The 15208-nt window shown below is 37.9% G+C and overlaps 5 protein-coding genes across 10 annotated transcripts; 3 read left to right on the top strand and 2 right to left on the bottom strand.

Annotated features, from left to right (window-relative positions):
* Nucleotides 1-32: 32 nt before the first annotated feature.
* On the bottom strand, nt 33-9475 carry LOC149709449 (uncharacterized). 2 transcript variants are annotated; one of them, XM_089864830.1, is made up of 4 exons: nt 9343-9475; nt 8881-8961; nt 8351-8568; nt 33-1579 (listed from the first exon to the last, which is right to left on the bottom strand). In XM_089864830.1, exons 1-4 carry the CDS (start codon nt 9467-9469, stop codon nt 1547-1549), a joined length of 459 nt encoding a protein of 152 aa, XP_089720956.1. In that variant the 5' UTR covers nt 9470-9475; the 3' UTR covers nt 33-1546. The 2 variants fall into 2 exon arrangements, with proteins under 2 accessions (XP_089720956.1, XP_089720955.1); XM_089864829.1 differs by lacking the exon at nt 33-1579 and adding an exon at nt 1616-1792.
* Nucleotides 2229-3794, top strand: LOC149709452 (uncharacterized). 2 transcript variants are annotated; one of them, XM_089864825.1, is made up of 5 exons: nt 2229-2627; nt 2699-2785; nt 2863-2911; nt 2976-3148; nt 3206-3794. In XM_089864825.1, exons 1-5 carry the CDS (start codon nt 2367-2369, stop codon nt 3440-3442), a joined length of 807 nt encoding a protein of 268 aa, XP_089720951.1. In that variant the 5' UTR covers nt 2229-2366; the 3' UTR covers nt 3443-3794. The 2 variants fall into 2 exon arrangements, with proteins under 2 accessions (XP_089720951.1, XP_089720950.1); XM_089864824.1 differs by having other exon boundaries at nt 2976-3794.
* Nucleotides 3866-5036, top strand: LOC149709451 (uncharacterized). The gene is made up of 3 exons (XM_089864831.1): nt 3866-4250; nt 4321-4435; nt 4506-5036. Exons 1-3 carry the CDS (start codon nt 3995-3997, stop codon nt 4540-4542), a joined length of 408 nt encoding a protein of 135 aa, XP_089720957.1. The 5' UTR covers nt 3866-3994; the 3' UTR covers nt 4543-5036.
* LOC149709450 (uncharacterized) lies at nt 6378-7910 on the bottom strand. Of its 2 annotated transcripts, none has more exons than XM_089864826.1 (2): nt 7780-7910; nt 6378-7625 (listed from the first exon to the last, which is right to left on the bottom strand). In XM_089864826.1, exon 2 carries the CDS (start codon nt 7253-7255, stop codon nt 6557-6559), a length of 699 nt encoding a protein of 232 aa, XP_089720952.1. In that variant the 5' UTR covers nt 7256-7625; nt 7780-7910; the 3' UTR covers nt 6378-6556. The 2 variants fall into 2 exon arrangements, with proteins under 2 accessions (XP_089720952.1, XP_089720953.1); XM_089864827.1 differs by having other exon boundaries at nt 6378-7699; nt 7780-7877.
* Nucleotides 9476-10260: 785 nt separating the features above from the next.
* On the top strand, nt 10261-14926 carry LOC149709448 (putative fatty acyl-CoA reductase CG5065). Of its 3 annotated transcripts, none has more exons than XR_016381367.1 (9): nt 10261-11027; nt 11798-11923; nt 12026-12201; nt 12414-12593; nt 12655-12877; nt 13000-13118; nt 13187-13432; nt 14193-14338; nt 14418-14502. XR_016381367.1 is itself a non-coding variant. In XM_089864822.1 (9 exons), exons 3-9 carry the CDS (start codon nt 12140-12142, stop codon nt 14770-14772), a joined length of 1170 nt encoding a protein of 389 aa, XP_089720948.1. In that variant the 5' UTR covers nt 10261-11027; nt 11798-11923; nt 12026-12139; the 3' UTR covers nt 14773-14926. The 3 variants fall into 3 exon arrangements, 2 of the variants coding, with proteins under 2 accessions (XP_089720948.1, XP_089720949.1); XM_089864822.1 differs by lacking the exon at nt 14193-14338 and adding an exon at nt 14694-14926 and having other exon boundaries at nt 14339-14599; XM_089864823.1 differs by having other exon boundaries at nt 14193-14440.
* Nucleotides 14927-15208: the final 282 nt, after the last annotated feature.

Genomic DNA, 15208 nt, shown 5'->3' with positions numbered 1-15208 from the left:
GGCCAAACACATATTTATAAAATTAGGCCAAACACATATTTATAAAATTAGGCCAAACACATATTTATAAAATTAGGCTTAGCAAAACTTTGGCCTAATTATTCAAATATTTGTTTGGCCTAATTATTCAAATATTTGTTTGATATTCATAACGTCAATTCGGTACATTTGCCATTTCAAAGAGGCCTAATATCCAGTTAAAATTTTCTCAAAATGATTAAAAACGGAAATTTCATTGATGGCGGTAGCTTTTTTTTGGCGCTTGCTAGAAAAAAACCAAATTCGTTTGGGTTGCGGATTGAGCTTGTTAAAAACCAAACCAAGGAACAAGCGAAGCTACAAGCAGTCATGTAAATGGCCGAGCTTGAGCTTGTGCAGAAAAGATTTCAAATATTTCAAGCAAAATCCTGTTTTTACGAGCTACAAGCGTGCATGTAAATGAGCCTTTACAGCTCGAGCTAGTTCGAGAACGACTGAAGCGAGAATTGAAGTCCTATACTAGGTGGTGGTTAATTTTGCAGAACTTCCATCTTTCTTAGTTCTATTTAGTCTGCATTGCAAAGCCTTTGACAGCGCCTCACCAGACGTCGCTTTACCTCGAATCTATGACCTACCTCATTCACTTCTTGACAAGCTCCAGTTTGTAACCAGAGATTAACAAACTTATGGTGTGTAACCACGCTTGCGAGATTACTAAACTCGCCCCACGTGGCCATAAAAGCCTTGGCTACTACTAAGAATAACTACACTGTTCCTTAGGTTAATTCATACTTTTTACCTCTCCGAGTGACGTATGTCACGGAGAGGTTCTGTAACGATCGTGTGTGTCTGTTTGTTTGTTTGTTTGTTTGTGTGTGTGTTTGTGTGTCTGTTGTTACACCCACGTGACCGCGTTCGCAATTTCCAAATCGGAGCAAACGTGTTCGCCATTTCCGAACTGCATTCACAGTCACGGAAATAGCTCCTCTACTTGAGTTCTCACACCACCATCTTCTGGTCTTTGTCCATTCCACAAGGACACCAAACTGTACATACTGGCTTCTAATCACCATTATCTTCTGGTCCTCGTCCGTTCCACTTGGACACCAGTCTGTACATACTAGCTTCTAATCACCACCATCTTATGGCCTTCGTCCATCCCACATGAACACCGGTCTGTACATACTGGCTTCTAATCACCACCATCTTCTGGTCTTCGTCCATTCCACTTGGACACCAGTCCGTACATACTGGCTTCTAAACACCACCATGTACTGGTCTTCCGTCTATTCCACATAGACACCAATCTTTCTCATTGGCTTCTAACTCCATCGTCATCGTTGGGTTTAAGACATTCGCGGCGATCAGCTAGGGTTACGAGAAACGTCTAGCCTCCCTAGGGTGGGTTGTCCACCAAAGGTTTTCGCAATTGCGGTTGTTCTTGCTTTTAGCTGTAGTTCGACACCCTTATATACCACCTATTTGAGTAAGGCAAAGCAACCGGCGTATGCTTCATTTCAAACGCCAATATTAGTCAAGTCTCTCAAGAATGTTTAATTGTTCTTTTTTAAAACGATGTAACGTTCAATAAGGCGAATAACTAACGAAGAAAATAATAAATAATAATTATATTTATTTTAATATTTAAGAAAATCTTGTTTCTCAATTCAAAATTAGTACGAAAAGGGTTGAAAAGCTGTCTATTTGATTGTCTGTGTGTGTCCGTCCGTTGTTACACTAGTGCGCCACGTTAGAAGTTCGTTTTGTTTTGATGTGTAAAGAAATCCTTCAGAACCATAATATTCCCTTTATCCTTAATATAAAGTGAATATGTGGAAATATTTTTCGTAATTATGATGCATTTAGTACTTTTGTAGCTTTAAAGCTCTGTTTCATTCTGATATTCCAAAGATTTATTTTAATATTATTATTTGAAATGGCTGTTTATATATTACTTAAGCTATACTACATCTGTATATAGAATAATTCTTGGTTTAGTGATTTCATGAAGGAAGCTAAGCCCTAAACTCCGGCGGGTATATCTAGTATTACCCTCAATAGGCTTAGTGAACTAAAGAGTAAATAATTGAGGCCTGAAGTGAAGCAAACTTTGGGTTTTGATTTTCGTGTCTGAAATCATGGAGGAAGGGGGGAGGAGTCGAAATCTTGAGCCGAACTCTGCCCCGTACCGCGATATAATTTCCCACAAAAACGGGAGGATGGGGTGGGTTGAAATAGTGGGGGTCGCATCATCCATATCGTGGTAAACACACGTGACCTAGGTAGCTGGCGCCGTCTGTGACACCATGGTGACGGGTTTAATTTAATTGACTTCTGCTACTTCGAGGCGCGTACATTTCAACGGAGGAACGGAGTATTATTTGAATATGGGCATATACTGCGTGTATAAAAGCTGTAAAAACTACAACACAACTGAGCATTCGCGTAGTCAGGGAATAAAATATTATCCTGTACCGAAACCGAGGAGAAACTTCGATAAGTGTATAAGATGGGTTAAGGCAATTAATCGTGCGGATATAAAGACCCATGATGATGTTAAAACACATCATTATGTGTGTTCCAAACATTTTATCGGTGGGAACGGACCAACGGAAGAATTTCCTGATCCAACTAAAGACACCCAACAGGTAATATTTTTAACTACGTAAATCCAAAATTTTTGGACTGAATCACATGCATAACATTACAAAATAAACAGATCTCAGTTGGTTTGGATTTACAATACGTCGAAGGTGAAGATGAACCCACTGAGGAATATCATGGCCCGATTAAATCCGCCCAGAAGGTCACGATCAATTTAAATATTAATGCAACCCAAAATCATTTTATGCTAATTTTACTCTTTATACACATTATAAACAGAACCCTGTTGCGTTGGATCACACTTATTGTAAAAGACCACTGGGCAAAGGTGAGTTATTTACACATATTTGATCAACAGTTTTAAGTTTTAAACCTTTATATTTCACCCCTAGCTATCAGTTTGGCAACTGTAAATCCTTCCGCAGCTATGTTAGATAGTGTGATACATCCACCGGTTACCACTCCAGATATAATAACATCTCCCTCAGTTACCTTGGATATTGTGATTCCGCCATTGGTTGCTACTCCAGAAATGGAAACATCTCCTGCATCAACTTTGGATATTGTAATATTGCCAACGACTACCACGTCAGAAATGATAACATCTCCTGCTTCTACCCAGGAAACTTTATTACCTTACCCAGCTACGACATTGGAAACCCTAAAACCTCCCCTAGCTACACTGGATACATCAACAATGCCATTGGTTACCACACCAAAAGGTATGGCACCACACCTAGCTATCAATTCAACATCGCTGTGTTACACATCGGTGGAATTACATCCTCTGAAGAAACTTGCACAGGAGTTTTTATGTCATCGGCTAGAAAATTTTAGGACTGTTCACGAGCCGAGCTGAGCGAGCTTTTTAAAAGCTCGGCTCGGCTCGAGTCAAAAAAACGGCGGCTCGGCTCGACTCGAGCCGAGCTGGGTCTTGGCTCGGCTCTAGCTCGGCTCGGCTCGAAAATGATCGAGCCGAGCCGAGCTGGCTCGATTAATATACGCATGTTTAAAAAAATTGCTACTATCAACGTCAAACTTGAGAACGACTATAAATGCCATCTCATGTTTAGTAATGTAGTGGTTCAGTAAAATCCACTCGGTAAAATATGCTCAAGGTTAGAGACGATAGATTTTTCCCACGCTTTGTTTTATGTAAAAATACATCGGAAAGCTATTGGAGGAGAGAATAAAGACAAAAAAGAAAGCACTATATTAGTGACCAAGCTCGCGAGCCGGCTCGATGCCTGTCGGCTCGGCTCGGCTCGACCATAAAAAAGCTCGCTCGTTAATTAATCGAGCCGCAAAAGTGGCGGCTCGGCTCGGCTCGAACTCGGCTCGCTCGTCACGAGCCCGAGCTGGCTCGAGCTCGTGAACAGTCCTAGAAAATTTAGATACTTGTGACTGGTCTATGGATATTCTAAAAGAATCAGAGAGCCATTTACTTAGTATAAAATGCTTGAAGTTTAGAAGAAGTGAGAATAATGGCTTTGTTACGGTCGAAATACCGCATTCTCAAATCCCTAGGGTGTATTTTTGCAACACATTAGTATCACCTGCTCATATATTATTTTCGTCAAGCTCAGTTGACTTTGGTGGCTCTGTTTCATGTATCAAGGAGTTAAACATCTTATTGTATGAAATAGAAAATTGGCAAACTTGTCAAGGTATACAAGGTGAATTGTTTGCACGTTTCAAGGAGAAATCTTTAAAACCCGCATATGTTTGCTCCACTAGTCAATCGATTAGATCGGAAAAATGTCAAAAATTATTTCTTAGCCAACGTACAAGAATTTGCCCATCATGTCGAATTACAAAGACTGTTTTGCATAATCGAAAGCACAGAGAAAAAGTACATAGTTTGAAAAATACTAATATACGTTATATGACCACAGATAATATCAAAAATCGTTTCCTGATAGTAAATACAAGAAACAAAGCTTTAAAGAAGAAAGTTAAAGCGCTGGATTTAAAAGTGAAGAAAAGCTTCAAAAAGGATGGATTTTTTATGTCTGAAGAAGAGAGTCGGGATTTCGAAGAAATTATTTCAAAAAATCCATTTCAAAGCAAATCAGTTTTTCAAAAGCTATTGATGCGTGAGCAATTAAAATTAATTCGAAACAAAAAATCCAGACCAAGAAAATGGCATCCAGCAATCATCCAATGGTGCATTTCCATAAAAGCAAAATCACCTAGTGCCTATGAAGCTATTCGTCAAGCATTTTCCCTGCCTTCGCAAAGAACGCTATACAATTACACTGTAGACCTAACAACTGAAAGTGGCTTTAATGACGCTGTTCTTTTGGAAATGATGGAAAAAATAGATATAGTCAATTTAGAGGAACACCAAAAGTATTTTTCGCTAGTGCTGGATGAAATTCAAATCAAACAGGATTTAGTGTTCAACAGTAGCACGGGTGAATTAATTGGAGGTATCAAGCTCAACCAATTTAGAAATGAAGTATCGGAGTTAGAAAATCGCTTAAAAGATACCACAGATGATGGAAATATACCCTTGGCAAATCACGTGCTTCAGTTGATGGTGCGAGGTTTGACGACAAATTTTAAATACCCGTACGCCTTTTTTCCTTGTGGAAATTTACATGCAGATGATCTGTACTCGATACTTTGGGAAGCTATTGAAAACCTACAGGCAGCTGGATTTAGAATTCTCACAGTGGTATGCGATAAAGCTTCAACCAATATGAAATTAATAAAACTTTGCACAGAAGGTGTTCAAAAACTGAAGAATCATAGAGTAGGGTATCAAGCCAAAAATCCATTCAACAACGGAGAACCACTTTACTTCGTTTCTGACGTATGTCACAATATAAAAACCGCAAAAACTGCCCTTAACAACAGCGGAAAAATGAAAAAACACAAGGATGGTACTTTTCAGCCAATTAGACTTTTAAAAAAGAATGGCAGGCTTCTCCTATGGAAGCACATAGCCGATACATACGAAATAGATTCAAATTCTCTACTACGATTAGCACCTAAATTAACTTATAATCATGTTCATCCAAATCCGCACAGTTGCATGAGGGTAAAACTTGCAACCCAAGTTCTGAGCACCACCACTGCCAACGCCGTGGAAGAACTGATTGGTGAAGAGGCAATAGAAACTGTCAAATTTCTACGACTGTTCGATACTTTCTTTGACATCCTAAATGTATCGAACACTCATACATACTTTACAAAGAAAAAGCCAGCTTTGGAACCATTCAAGAGATTAGATGATTGGCGTTTTAAGGTAAAAAGTACTAAATGCTACTATCAAAGAGAATGAGAGAAAGGTACCCGTGTGCCTGAATAAGGGTGATTCCTAGAGAAAAGGTTTTAAGTTACCCAATCCCTTGAACACGCCATTACTTAAGAATTATTTATCCATTCTCTTTGCTGCAATTATCAGTGAAAAATTAAACATCCATTCATTCTGACGTTCATTAATTTTTAGTGGCTACAAGAGGAATTTCTTGCTTATTTAGATGAGTGGGAAGCCGAGGTAAATCAAATAGATGTCGATGAAGATTTTGACCGATCAAAAATGCTCCTTAGCAGGGAAACTCTGGAGGGTATTCGAATAACTGGTTTGTGTTTAAAATATTTAATACTACCACAAACTTTACTATTAATATATTTCAATTTTAAATCGACCATTTCAGTATACGCAACTATTGATGTTGTAAAGTTTTTGCTCCAAAAAGGAGCACCTTACGTTTTAACGGCGAAACTAAACCAAGATTTGGTGGAAAATTACTTTAGCCGGCAGCGAGGGTCATGCAGATCTGGTGAAAACCCAACAATTAGTCAATATGGACAAGGATCGAAAAGGCTTAAACTAATGAAATCTTTAATTCCAAGAGCTAAAAATGGAAATTGCACAGCGACCAAAAAAAAAGAATTAATAGAAGGATATTGGCTCGAAATGCTTTTCGAGAATTAAAATAATATGAAATAAACATATTTTTAACTATTTGTTTTTTTTCTGGGAACATAAAACTTTCAGTTCTTTCCGAATGCCACTGCTGGTTAAGCAATCCTTTTTCGACATCTGGACTGCGTTCTTAACCATTCTTGTCAAGCCTTTCAAATAACAATTAATGACAATTGAGAAACACTTTTTCCTGGCAGCTTTCGAATTTTCTTTTCCATCGCCCCATAACTGTTCCCAAGTCTGCATTACGTAATTATCATTTTCCAAATAGTCAGTAATCTTAGATTTTTTTGTTTCATTGTCCTTTAAAGGCGCCTCAGTTTTAACGGTATGGGCAATCAGACCGCATACGTGCTTAAAAAACTGAAACGCTGGTGCTGAAAGGTATAATAGGCCCCCTCTATCCTGCTTGGTAGTCCAGCCGTGGTATATTTCTTTAGCCTCGCTTTTCTTAACCAAACAATTTGCCCAGAACTTCGGGCACTCGTATAAACCAATTAATTGATTTACTGCGTATCCAGCTATCTGATGAATTGTTTTCATTTCTCTACTTCTTGCTTCATCAAGCTTTAAAATCTTCCTTTGTGGTTGCTTTACTGCACAGTGCTGATCCACACTGGACATAGATTTCTCTTTTTCCAAAGAACTGGAATGTATTTCGTTAAACAGGCGTTGGGAAAAAATTGTTGTCACTAGGTCTTTATCTTTGTGACTAAGATTCCTGAATGATTCCATTGGATAAAACGACTGTCTTAAATCATCTTTAAACTCATCAGAGGTCAAAAGCTCGTGCCTTTTGGCTGTAAACCGGTTTTTATCGAGCAACCCAGTTTTACAATCGGCGAAAATGGACAACTTATCAAATGCTTCTTCTGATAACTCTCTAATTTTAGTTTTTCGTATTTCTTCTAATGCATCCTGCAATTGAATGACTATTAGACATTAAATACTATAAAGTATTGAAATGAATCAACTCATATTTATGTTGATAGTTGGTATCACTTAGCGTAGCCGCGTAGCTCAACTAATGTAGCTCGGTGCCTCAGCCATTTCCTTTACCATTAATACTTACAATAACAGATTTTGATCTCCCAATATATGTAACCTTATTTAAGTTCGAAGCATTGGAAAGAATATTTGCTAAGTTTTCTTTCAAGAATTTTTTATCAAACTTAATACCTGCAAAAGTATTAACACAAGTGACATATCAGCCCTCTTTCTCCAACATCATATTAACCAAAGCTTAAGAGAATTCTTACCTGAATCAATCTTTCTTTGTTGCGCCTTTGTGGGTTTTTTTAAATTAGTGATCTTACAATAATTATGGTCCTTTTGAATCACATAATTCTCCATGATCCTACTATAATGTAGTTAAACCGGCCAAAGTCATTATCTAAAACGATGGAAGACTGGAACCATGCTGCCACTATATTTTGAATTTGCTAAGTCGAGACATGGTCGAGAGAGGGCGTGATAAATGTAACCAAAAAAGCATCATGGCGGTTTTACCACGGTGTGCAAGAATCTTTCCCCATTCCATCCCCCACAGTTTTCTCCCACTTGGGGGTGAAACTTACTACGCATAGTGACCGAGAAACGCTACTCAATTCGACTCCTCCCCCCTTTCTCCATGGTCTATTCTACTATCATTTAGTGGTTTTCTCCCTAGTTTATTAATAGGGTGAATTTACTAGTAAACATGGAAGGTTATTTTTCACGACATGGAATAAATAATTTAACGCGATTAATAGGTGGAGGAAAAGTGCAGGAAGAACATGACTATTATAAGAGGATCATAATACTATTTTACTATTTACTGCAGCCACATACTTTTAAAAGTCTAGAGCACATCTTTTTGGGGTTTTTTTTATCGGTGCACTTGAACTCGTTTCCATTGCAGTCAGCGTTATCAGTACAAGAACAAATACAGCGAGAAGACACTCTTGCTGAGGAGGTTCCTGTTTTTCCAAGCATCATGCAACCCACGGGGGCTTTCTCCGGGCATTTGAACGTGTTGGTGCAGTTTTTTAAGTCCTTCTCGGGACAATCTGCGTTAATAGAAAACCAATGAGCAAAATAAATAGCCAACCTAATGAGTCAACACATTTCGTCCAAATGAAGTAGCACTCAACATAAATATTTACAATTGTAAATTTAAATTAGCTCTTTCTTATCTGATTCAGAACCTAAGGCTACAGTGGTGCTTTGTTAACGTATTCAAATTTTTTTCTCTGCGCATGGGCGACATTTTAAACCCATCACTCGGCATCCTCTCCTCCGGAAAGATATAGTTCCTTTCCCCACGTGACTTGGCTATTTCGAATCCATAATTTGCTAGTATTCAAGGTAGATAAACTTACCTTTGATTTGGTGTTGGAGAAAGGAATAGAGCTTGACCAGGGTGAGAATGACAAAGACATACTTGAGAAGCATTTTACAGTCTGTTGTAAAGATGGAATTTCAAATCTGAAATTAGCGCTTAATTCGGGTCAAAAGCTTTCAAACAAAACGGTAATTTAAACAGGTTAAAGCGAATGCTCCAGATGCGTATAAAAAAGTTAGATTATTAAGAGATAGGCAACTATTCCAATCGCCATAAGCCAAAATGGATTGCCCCGTTGTATTAAGGTGGAAAATAATTAGAAGTCAAGAAACATTGGTGGAAAACCACGAGCTCGCAGCCCTCAATATTAAAAACAAATTCTAATAGTTAAATTCTATAGCCCTATGCATAACAGGAAAAATAATAAAAAGTATAGGTTCAAAACCGGAGCTACGAAACGACAATTTTTTGCATTTTGTCCCTTGAAAGTTGCACTTACCAGACTTGAGAGAAGCGATGACGAAGAGCAGTTTCGGAGTTTGTTGCTTGAAGAGTTGGCAATGGGTACGCAGACGTGTGTTTTTATAGCAGTCGTTTTGAATTAAAAACTGGGAGGGGTTAGACATGAGAAGTACTGTTTAAAGGAACAGTGACAAAAGTAAGTATTCACATTGAAGGAGAGGAAAAGAGATTGCTCTTAATTCCTCAATAGAGTAATTTCGGTAGAGAGGGGAGGGAACTGTGTATCCTCAACGTTGGGGCAGTTTTGCAAGAGAGAATTAATCTATTTTACCCCAGAAGGGGGGATATCACTAAGGTAAGAGATAGAGGGTTATGACGTTGCCGTATATGGGAAAGAAATTACTCTATATCGTTAATAAAAAGGAGCTAAAATTTCTCCTCAATTTGTTAAGAGTAGTTATCACTATGACCATAAGTTTGTAACTTATCTACGTATATAAGTTAAAAACTTATGCTATGACTAACTTCAATTTTAACAATTCCACTTCAAGATAAGGAAACGAAGACCCTAAAAATCAATTAGTTGAAATGATAGTTCACTTGTGGAATTATGGAATCAAGACTTAGCTTCATGACGTGACGTTGTTCTGAACTAGAAACTGTTTCCCTTTGCCTTTAGGCTTAATGAGTTTTTAATTTCAGTTTAACTTCAACTGGAATACCTGTCCATTAATAACTAAAACGTTTTTCAACATCCCTTTTAACAAGTCATGTACGAGTTGAGTTTTTTAGTTTTTGCGTGTGGCACGCGTGGTAGATGTACTGTAAAATATAATTTTTCCCCCAGTTTTTTTAACCAGTTGAATTTTTTTGCTGGTTTTTAACGCTATGGTACGAGGGTGACGTGCGGTACGAGTTCTACTGCTCGCGAGATTAATTGCTTTATTGTACAGGAACGGAACCCCCTTAGGCTGTAGCTGTTCAACCGAAAGCGGAGTTTAACGTTGTTGTATTAGTCCGCCCGTACTTGAACTATTTCTTTTGAGAGCGTAAGTACAATTTCATCTTGTTTTCCGTTGACCAATCTGACTCTAGAAATCATAGGATTCGAAAATATTACATTTGAATTCAATTTTTATTTGTTACTAGCTGTTACCCGAGGCGTCGCTCGCGTGTAATAAGAACTTCCATCAAAATGATATGAAGAATGGGTAGATTTTACTGATTCGACTAATATTTTTGTAGCACCGTAGGAGCGAAGGCACTCGGCGTTGCCCGTCAGCCCCTAGGGATGCATTGTTTATTTCTTTTCACGCGGACATTATTCTATAAAGAAGGGTTTTTAAGTTTTTGGCCGCCATTTAAAAAATGGCAACACCTAAAAGACCCTTCAACCCTGGTACATGTTTCCTTCGCTTTACGAGGAACAAATGCATGTGTTTGGTAGTTTGAAACGAAACATTACCAGTACTCTCGGTAAATGGTTTTTGTTTCCTCGTGAAGGTTTTGTAATGAAATTTCATTGTTTTTTTCATTTTTAAATGAATTTTTCTCTTAACCTTTATTATTTCAACCACACAATACAAACCGAGCATTATGACGTCGTAAGCGGTTTGCAACACGTCAGATACCAAAGACAATATAACTTTGCTAGAACCTAGACGTGAGACTTCTTTGCTGAACAATAACAAATCATTCATTGCTACAACCAAACTAACAGAGGTTAGTTTAATCCAATCACAACCCTGATTTAATCTGGTTTTAGCATTTACTTAAGTAAGGCTGGTTTATCATTACACCGCGCGGGCCATCTTACCAATTTTTATTATATTTTTCGTGACAATAACTGCTGATATGATAAATAGGATTCAGCTTTCTAACATGATGTTGTGTCTGTAGTCTTTGTCCAAGACTGTTATGTCATGGGGTTACATAAGCGGCACGTTTTGAATTTTAATTAAAAGAATCAACGTTTTAAGTGGTTAGATAAATTTAGAAATCAGCAGATGATTGTATATAATGCTTTGTTATCCCAATTAATTTTCAATTTAATTTAAAAATTAACGTCGTGATGGATCATCATTCTCAAGTGGGAGAGTTTTACCGAGATCAAACTCTGTTCGTCACCGGAGCTACGGGCTTCATTGGAATGGTACAAATTAATATTTTATTAAAGCCTGCATCTGATAATTGTCCGTTTCAATATGTGTTTGATTAATAAATCAAATATTTTTTTCACGAGCTATGCTTCAATAAATAAAAAATTTATTTCACGCGCTATTCTTCCACAAAGCCAAAAATTCCGAATTTCACGCGGATGTTAAACAAACCAGAAAACCAGAAAACCAAAAGAATGAATACTAGAAAGTGTCATAAAATTTACAAATTGGATGATTTAATTTTAAAGCAAGACGGAGAACTAATTATATTTTTCCTCTTACACATTGAATAATGCTGTAATTTATTCTGATATTCATTTATTTAAAATACAGGGTCTTGTAGAGAAAATACTTTATTCGTGTCCAGACGTGAAAAGAATATACATTCTAATTCGTCCGAAAAAAGGTGTTAAAGACTCCGAAATCAATAACAAGTTCCAAGAATTCTTAAACTGCCAGGTAAGAAAATGTTTTGTCGTTATCTTACGAGTAGACTTCAAATTGTTAGTTTCTTTATCACTTCTCTTCAGAAATAAGAATGTTTATTCATTTGCATTGCAGGTTTTCGAAAGATTAAAGCGAGAAAGACCAAATGATTTGAAGAAAATCGTCCCCGTTTGGGGGGAACTCGTTCGACCGAACTTGAACATTTCAACCGAAATCGAGAAGCAATTAATGGATGAAGTTACAATCGTTTTCCACAGCGCCGCCACCGTCAGATTCAACGAACCTTTAAAGTAAGAACATTTCAAATTTTATTTAAGACCTAGGCTAGAAGGGAGAGGAGCCGTCTGGGCTTGACCCATGGCCGTCTTCGCGCACTCTCTGGTCCCAAAACGACTAGAGCGCAGGTGCCAAAAAACGAGATGGAGGGCAAAGTTTTGTTACACCGAAAAAGTTTCTAATACCTCTACACAGATGACGTAATTCTTTCATTATCTGATTGCAGAGTCGCGATTGAAATAAATTTGATAGGAACCAAAAATGTTTTGGAATTATTCAAGAAATTGAAGAGGCCAACGTCTTTCGTCTACGTTTCGACGGCCTTCTCTCACTGCCAAAGGGACTTGATCGAAGAAACCGTTTACCCTCTGAGCCTCGAACCCGACTTCTTAATTAAACTACACCAGTAATATCTCCCTCCTCTAAATCATTGTTCATATCATTTTAATTAAAATTCGATTAATCAGGAAACTTGATGAGAAAAGTCTGGATTGTTTAACGGAAAATGCTTTGGAGGGAAGACCCAACACGTACACGCTGTCGAAAGCCGCGGCGGAGGATTACTTGGAACAACACTCTGAAAATCTACCTATTGCCATTGTTAGACCTTCCATTGTTGAGAACGCCCTTAAAGAACCAGTTCAGGGTTGGAGATATGGTCAAAGCTCACTCAGCAGGTTTATTATCGCGGTAAGGTTTTCTATTTTTAAACTCCGCGATGGCGCTCAAGACAGCCTTTGAGACACGCAATAGGAGCACTCTAGAAATGTATTGCCACTTTGTTAACAATATCCTCTTGCGTATTATTGAAGTGCGGTAAAGGCTTGGTTCATAACATCCCTGCCAAAGAAGACGCACCCATGGACATGGTTCCCGTGGATATGTTGGTCAATCTCTTGATTGTTGTCTCTTGGTACACCGCCATTAAAAAGTAATTATTCTAAGAATTAGATAAGAATGGTCTTGTATCGTAAGTGATTTTCATTTCAATTTATGTAGCAATTTGAGTGGAAAACTGCCCGTTTATAATTTTGTCTCGGGCAATCGAAATGCAATCACCTTCAGGAAATTCATGGACTGCTCTATGGCATACGGTTATTTGCATCCTTTGTACAGCTCTCTCAACATGGTTTTCACATCTTATACGACGAACAAATTCCTTCTGACGATCGGGAAACTTCGAGATCATTATATTCCCGCAGTAATCGTCGATTTCATTCTCATGTTAACTGGGAAGAAACCGGAGTGCGTATTATCATAATAACCCTTTCATACTGTGAACGGCAAGGTTTTACTAACTTATTAAGGGTGCCCAACTAGGCCAAAAAGCTGGCCACTGAATATGCGTAACTTAGACCAGTGGATGTGAGATGGATGTAAATGAAGGTCGAAATAGCTAGCCCCCGTGGGGAAAAGCGGCCTGGGCCGGAAATAAGAAAAATTTTCTTTTAGGACATGTGTCCAGTGATCCCCCTTTGACAGGAACATTTATGGGCCATTGTCCACTGGATTGTGCCAAAAATTGTGTCACATCTTAATAGTCAAGCTGTCAATGCTTTGAAATACAGAGAACGTCTCATAGAGATGCTCAGAGTACCTGGCGATTCTTAAGGGGCGTGGTAAGTATAGAGAATACGCCCAGGGCCGGAAATAAGCACAGGACACTGGACATTGTCCAATAAAATTTTAAAATGTCCCATAATTTTTTAAAAAACTAAGGGGGTCACTGGACAGTTTGACCAATAAATTTTCCCAAGTTTTGATAGCTTGACTATAGAGATGCAACACTATTTTTGCACACTCCAGTGGACAATGTCCTATAAATTATCAAGTCAAACAGGGGGTCAAGGGACACATGTCCTATAAGAAATTTTTCTTATTTCCGGCCCTGAATACGCCTCCGTGTCACTGTCTCCTCCAAGGTCTGCGCGAGATTTAAAATACTAAAGCTATGCCGCCCCATTTTTGATTAAAAATCTTCTCAAGATTCCAAATTGTATAACAGAGTAGACTCGTGGCCTACGTTGATTCCTCCATGGTCAAGCTGGGTTAGAGATGCTTTCGAATCGCCACCGATCCTTTTATAAAGGATGCATGATCGTAGCAGGCACATTGTTTCAAAATGGTTTTTTGCTGTTTACTCGTTTCAAGGTATTTCAAGATGTATCGACGCTTTTTCACGACACTTCCCGCCTTAACCTATTTCACGGCTAAACAATTTTGTTTCAAGAGCGACAACGTTGATTCTCTTCAAGGCGAACTATCTCGGCTTGATCAGCGGATGTTTAACTTTGACGTTGCTTCGTTCCAATGGGAAGATTACTTACCGATTTTATTAGAAGGAGTTCGAAGAATTCTTGTACCAGAGGATTGTAATTTCAGTGACAAATTGAAGAAACAAAAGCATAGAATGTGAGTGAAATAAACCATTTTCCAATTAAAAATTTCTAACCTGGATTTTACATTAAATTTATTTAGTTATATTGATAAAGTGAATTTGTTTTAGGTTATTCTGGCAATACTATTTATTAAATGTTGGATTTCCTTTGTTAGTTTTATATTTAGCTTACCTATTTTTTAAGTAATAGGCACTTAATTATTGTACTTAAACGAGTTAAATATTATTTAAGATAGTTGTACGGTATTCAATTGTAGACTTATTTTTAAGTGGTGTTACTAGTATCACGAGTCTTAACTTTCATTATTACGATTAAACATAACGTTTCCGCATAATGAAAACGTTTATCTTTTTTCACTAATTACGTGATATCGCTCAATACACTCAGCGGGTGCAATTAAAAAACCAAGGTTTATAGCGTAGTCTTTTTAAAGGCTGGCAGCCTTGCTATTTGCCCCCGTCTCGCTATTGTTCCTAAGCACAATCCCTTCCTATTGAAATTGAGCAATACGACTATGGGAAGTGTCGTACGTTTTAACACGATGCTACCATAATTTCATAAGATATGTTCCATTAGTTTGTCACTTAAGAAAAACCTCTACTCTCGGTGAATGGTATTTGCT

Source organism: Phalangium opilio, unplaced genomic scaffold, assembly GCF_054372755.1.
Source record: "Phalangium opilio isolate 3A_F unplaced genomic scaffold, DU_Popi_V2 ptg000013l_1, whole genome shotgun sequence".
NCBI classification, from domain to species: Eukaryota; Metazoa; Arthropoda; class Arachnida; order Opiliones; family Phalangiidae; genus Phalangium; species Phalangium opilio.
Note: the sequence above shows the minus strand (reverse complement) of the source record. Positions and strands in the feature narration are given on the sequence as shown.

Coding starts and splice junctions, on each gene's coding strand:
- LOC149709452 (XM_089864824.1), top strand. CDS start 2,367: ATGGGCATATACTGCGTGTATAAAAGCTGTAAAAACTACAACACAACT. Junction 2,786..2,862: donor CGATTAAATCCGCCCAGAAG/GTCACGATCAAT, acceptor CATTATAAACAG/AACCCTGTTGCGTTGGATCA. Junction 2,912..2,975: donor TAAAAGACCACTGGGCAAAG/GTGAGTTATTTA, acceptor TTTCACCCCTAG/CTATCAGTTTGGCAACTGTA.
- LOC149709451 (XM_089864831.1), top strand. CDS start 3,995: ATGGATATTCTAAAAGAATCAGAGAGCCATTTACTTAGTATAAAATGC. Junction 4,251..4,320: donor AAATTGGCAAACTTGTCAAG/GTATACAAGGTG, acceptor TTGCTCCACTAG/TCAATCGATTAGATCGGAAA. Junction 4,436..4,505: donor ATCGAAAGCACAGAGAAAAA/GTACATAGTTTG, acceptor GTTTCCTGATAG/TAAATACAAGAAACAAAGCT.
- LOC149709450 (XM_089864826.1), bottom strand. CDS start 7,255: ATGGAATCATTCAGGAATCTTAGTCACAAAGATAAAGACCTAGTGACA.
- LOC149709449 (XM_089864829.1), bottom strand. CDS start 9,469: ATGTCTAACCCCTCCCAGTTTTTAATTCAAAACGACTGCTATAAAAAC. Junction 8,962..9,342: donor CATCGCTTCTCTCAAGTCTG/GTAAGTGCAACT, acceptor TCTTTACAACAG/ACTGTAAAATGCTTCTCAAG. Junction 8,569..8,880: donor TCTCCAACACCAAATCAAAG/GTAAGTTTATCT, acceptor CTATTAACGCAG/ATTGTCCCGAGAAGGACTTA.
- LOC149709448 (XM_089864822.1), top strand. CDS start 12,140: ATGGATGAAGTTACAATCGTTTTCCACAGCGCCGCCACCGTCAGATTC. Junction 12,878..12,999: donor TCAGCAGGTTTATTATCGCG/GTAAGGTTTTCT, acceptor GTATTATTGAAG/TGCGGTAAAGGCTTGGTTCA. Junction 14,600..14,693: donor AAGAAACAAAAGCATAGAAT/GTGAGTGAAATA, acceptor AATTTGTTTTAG/GTTATTCTGGCAATACTATT.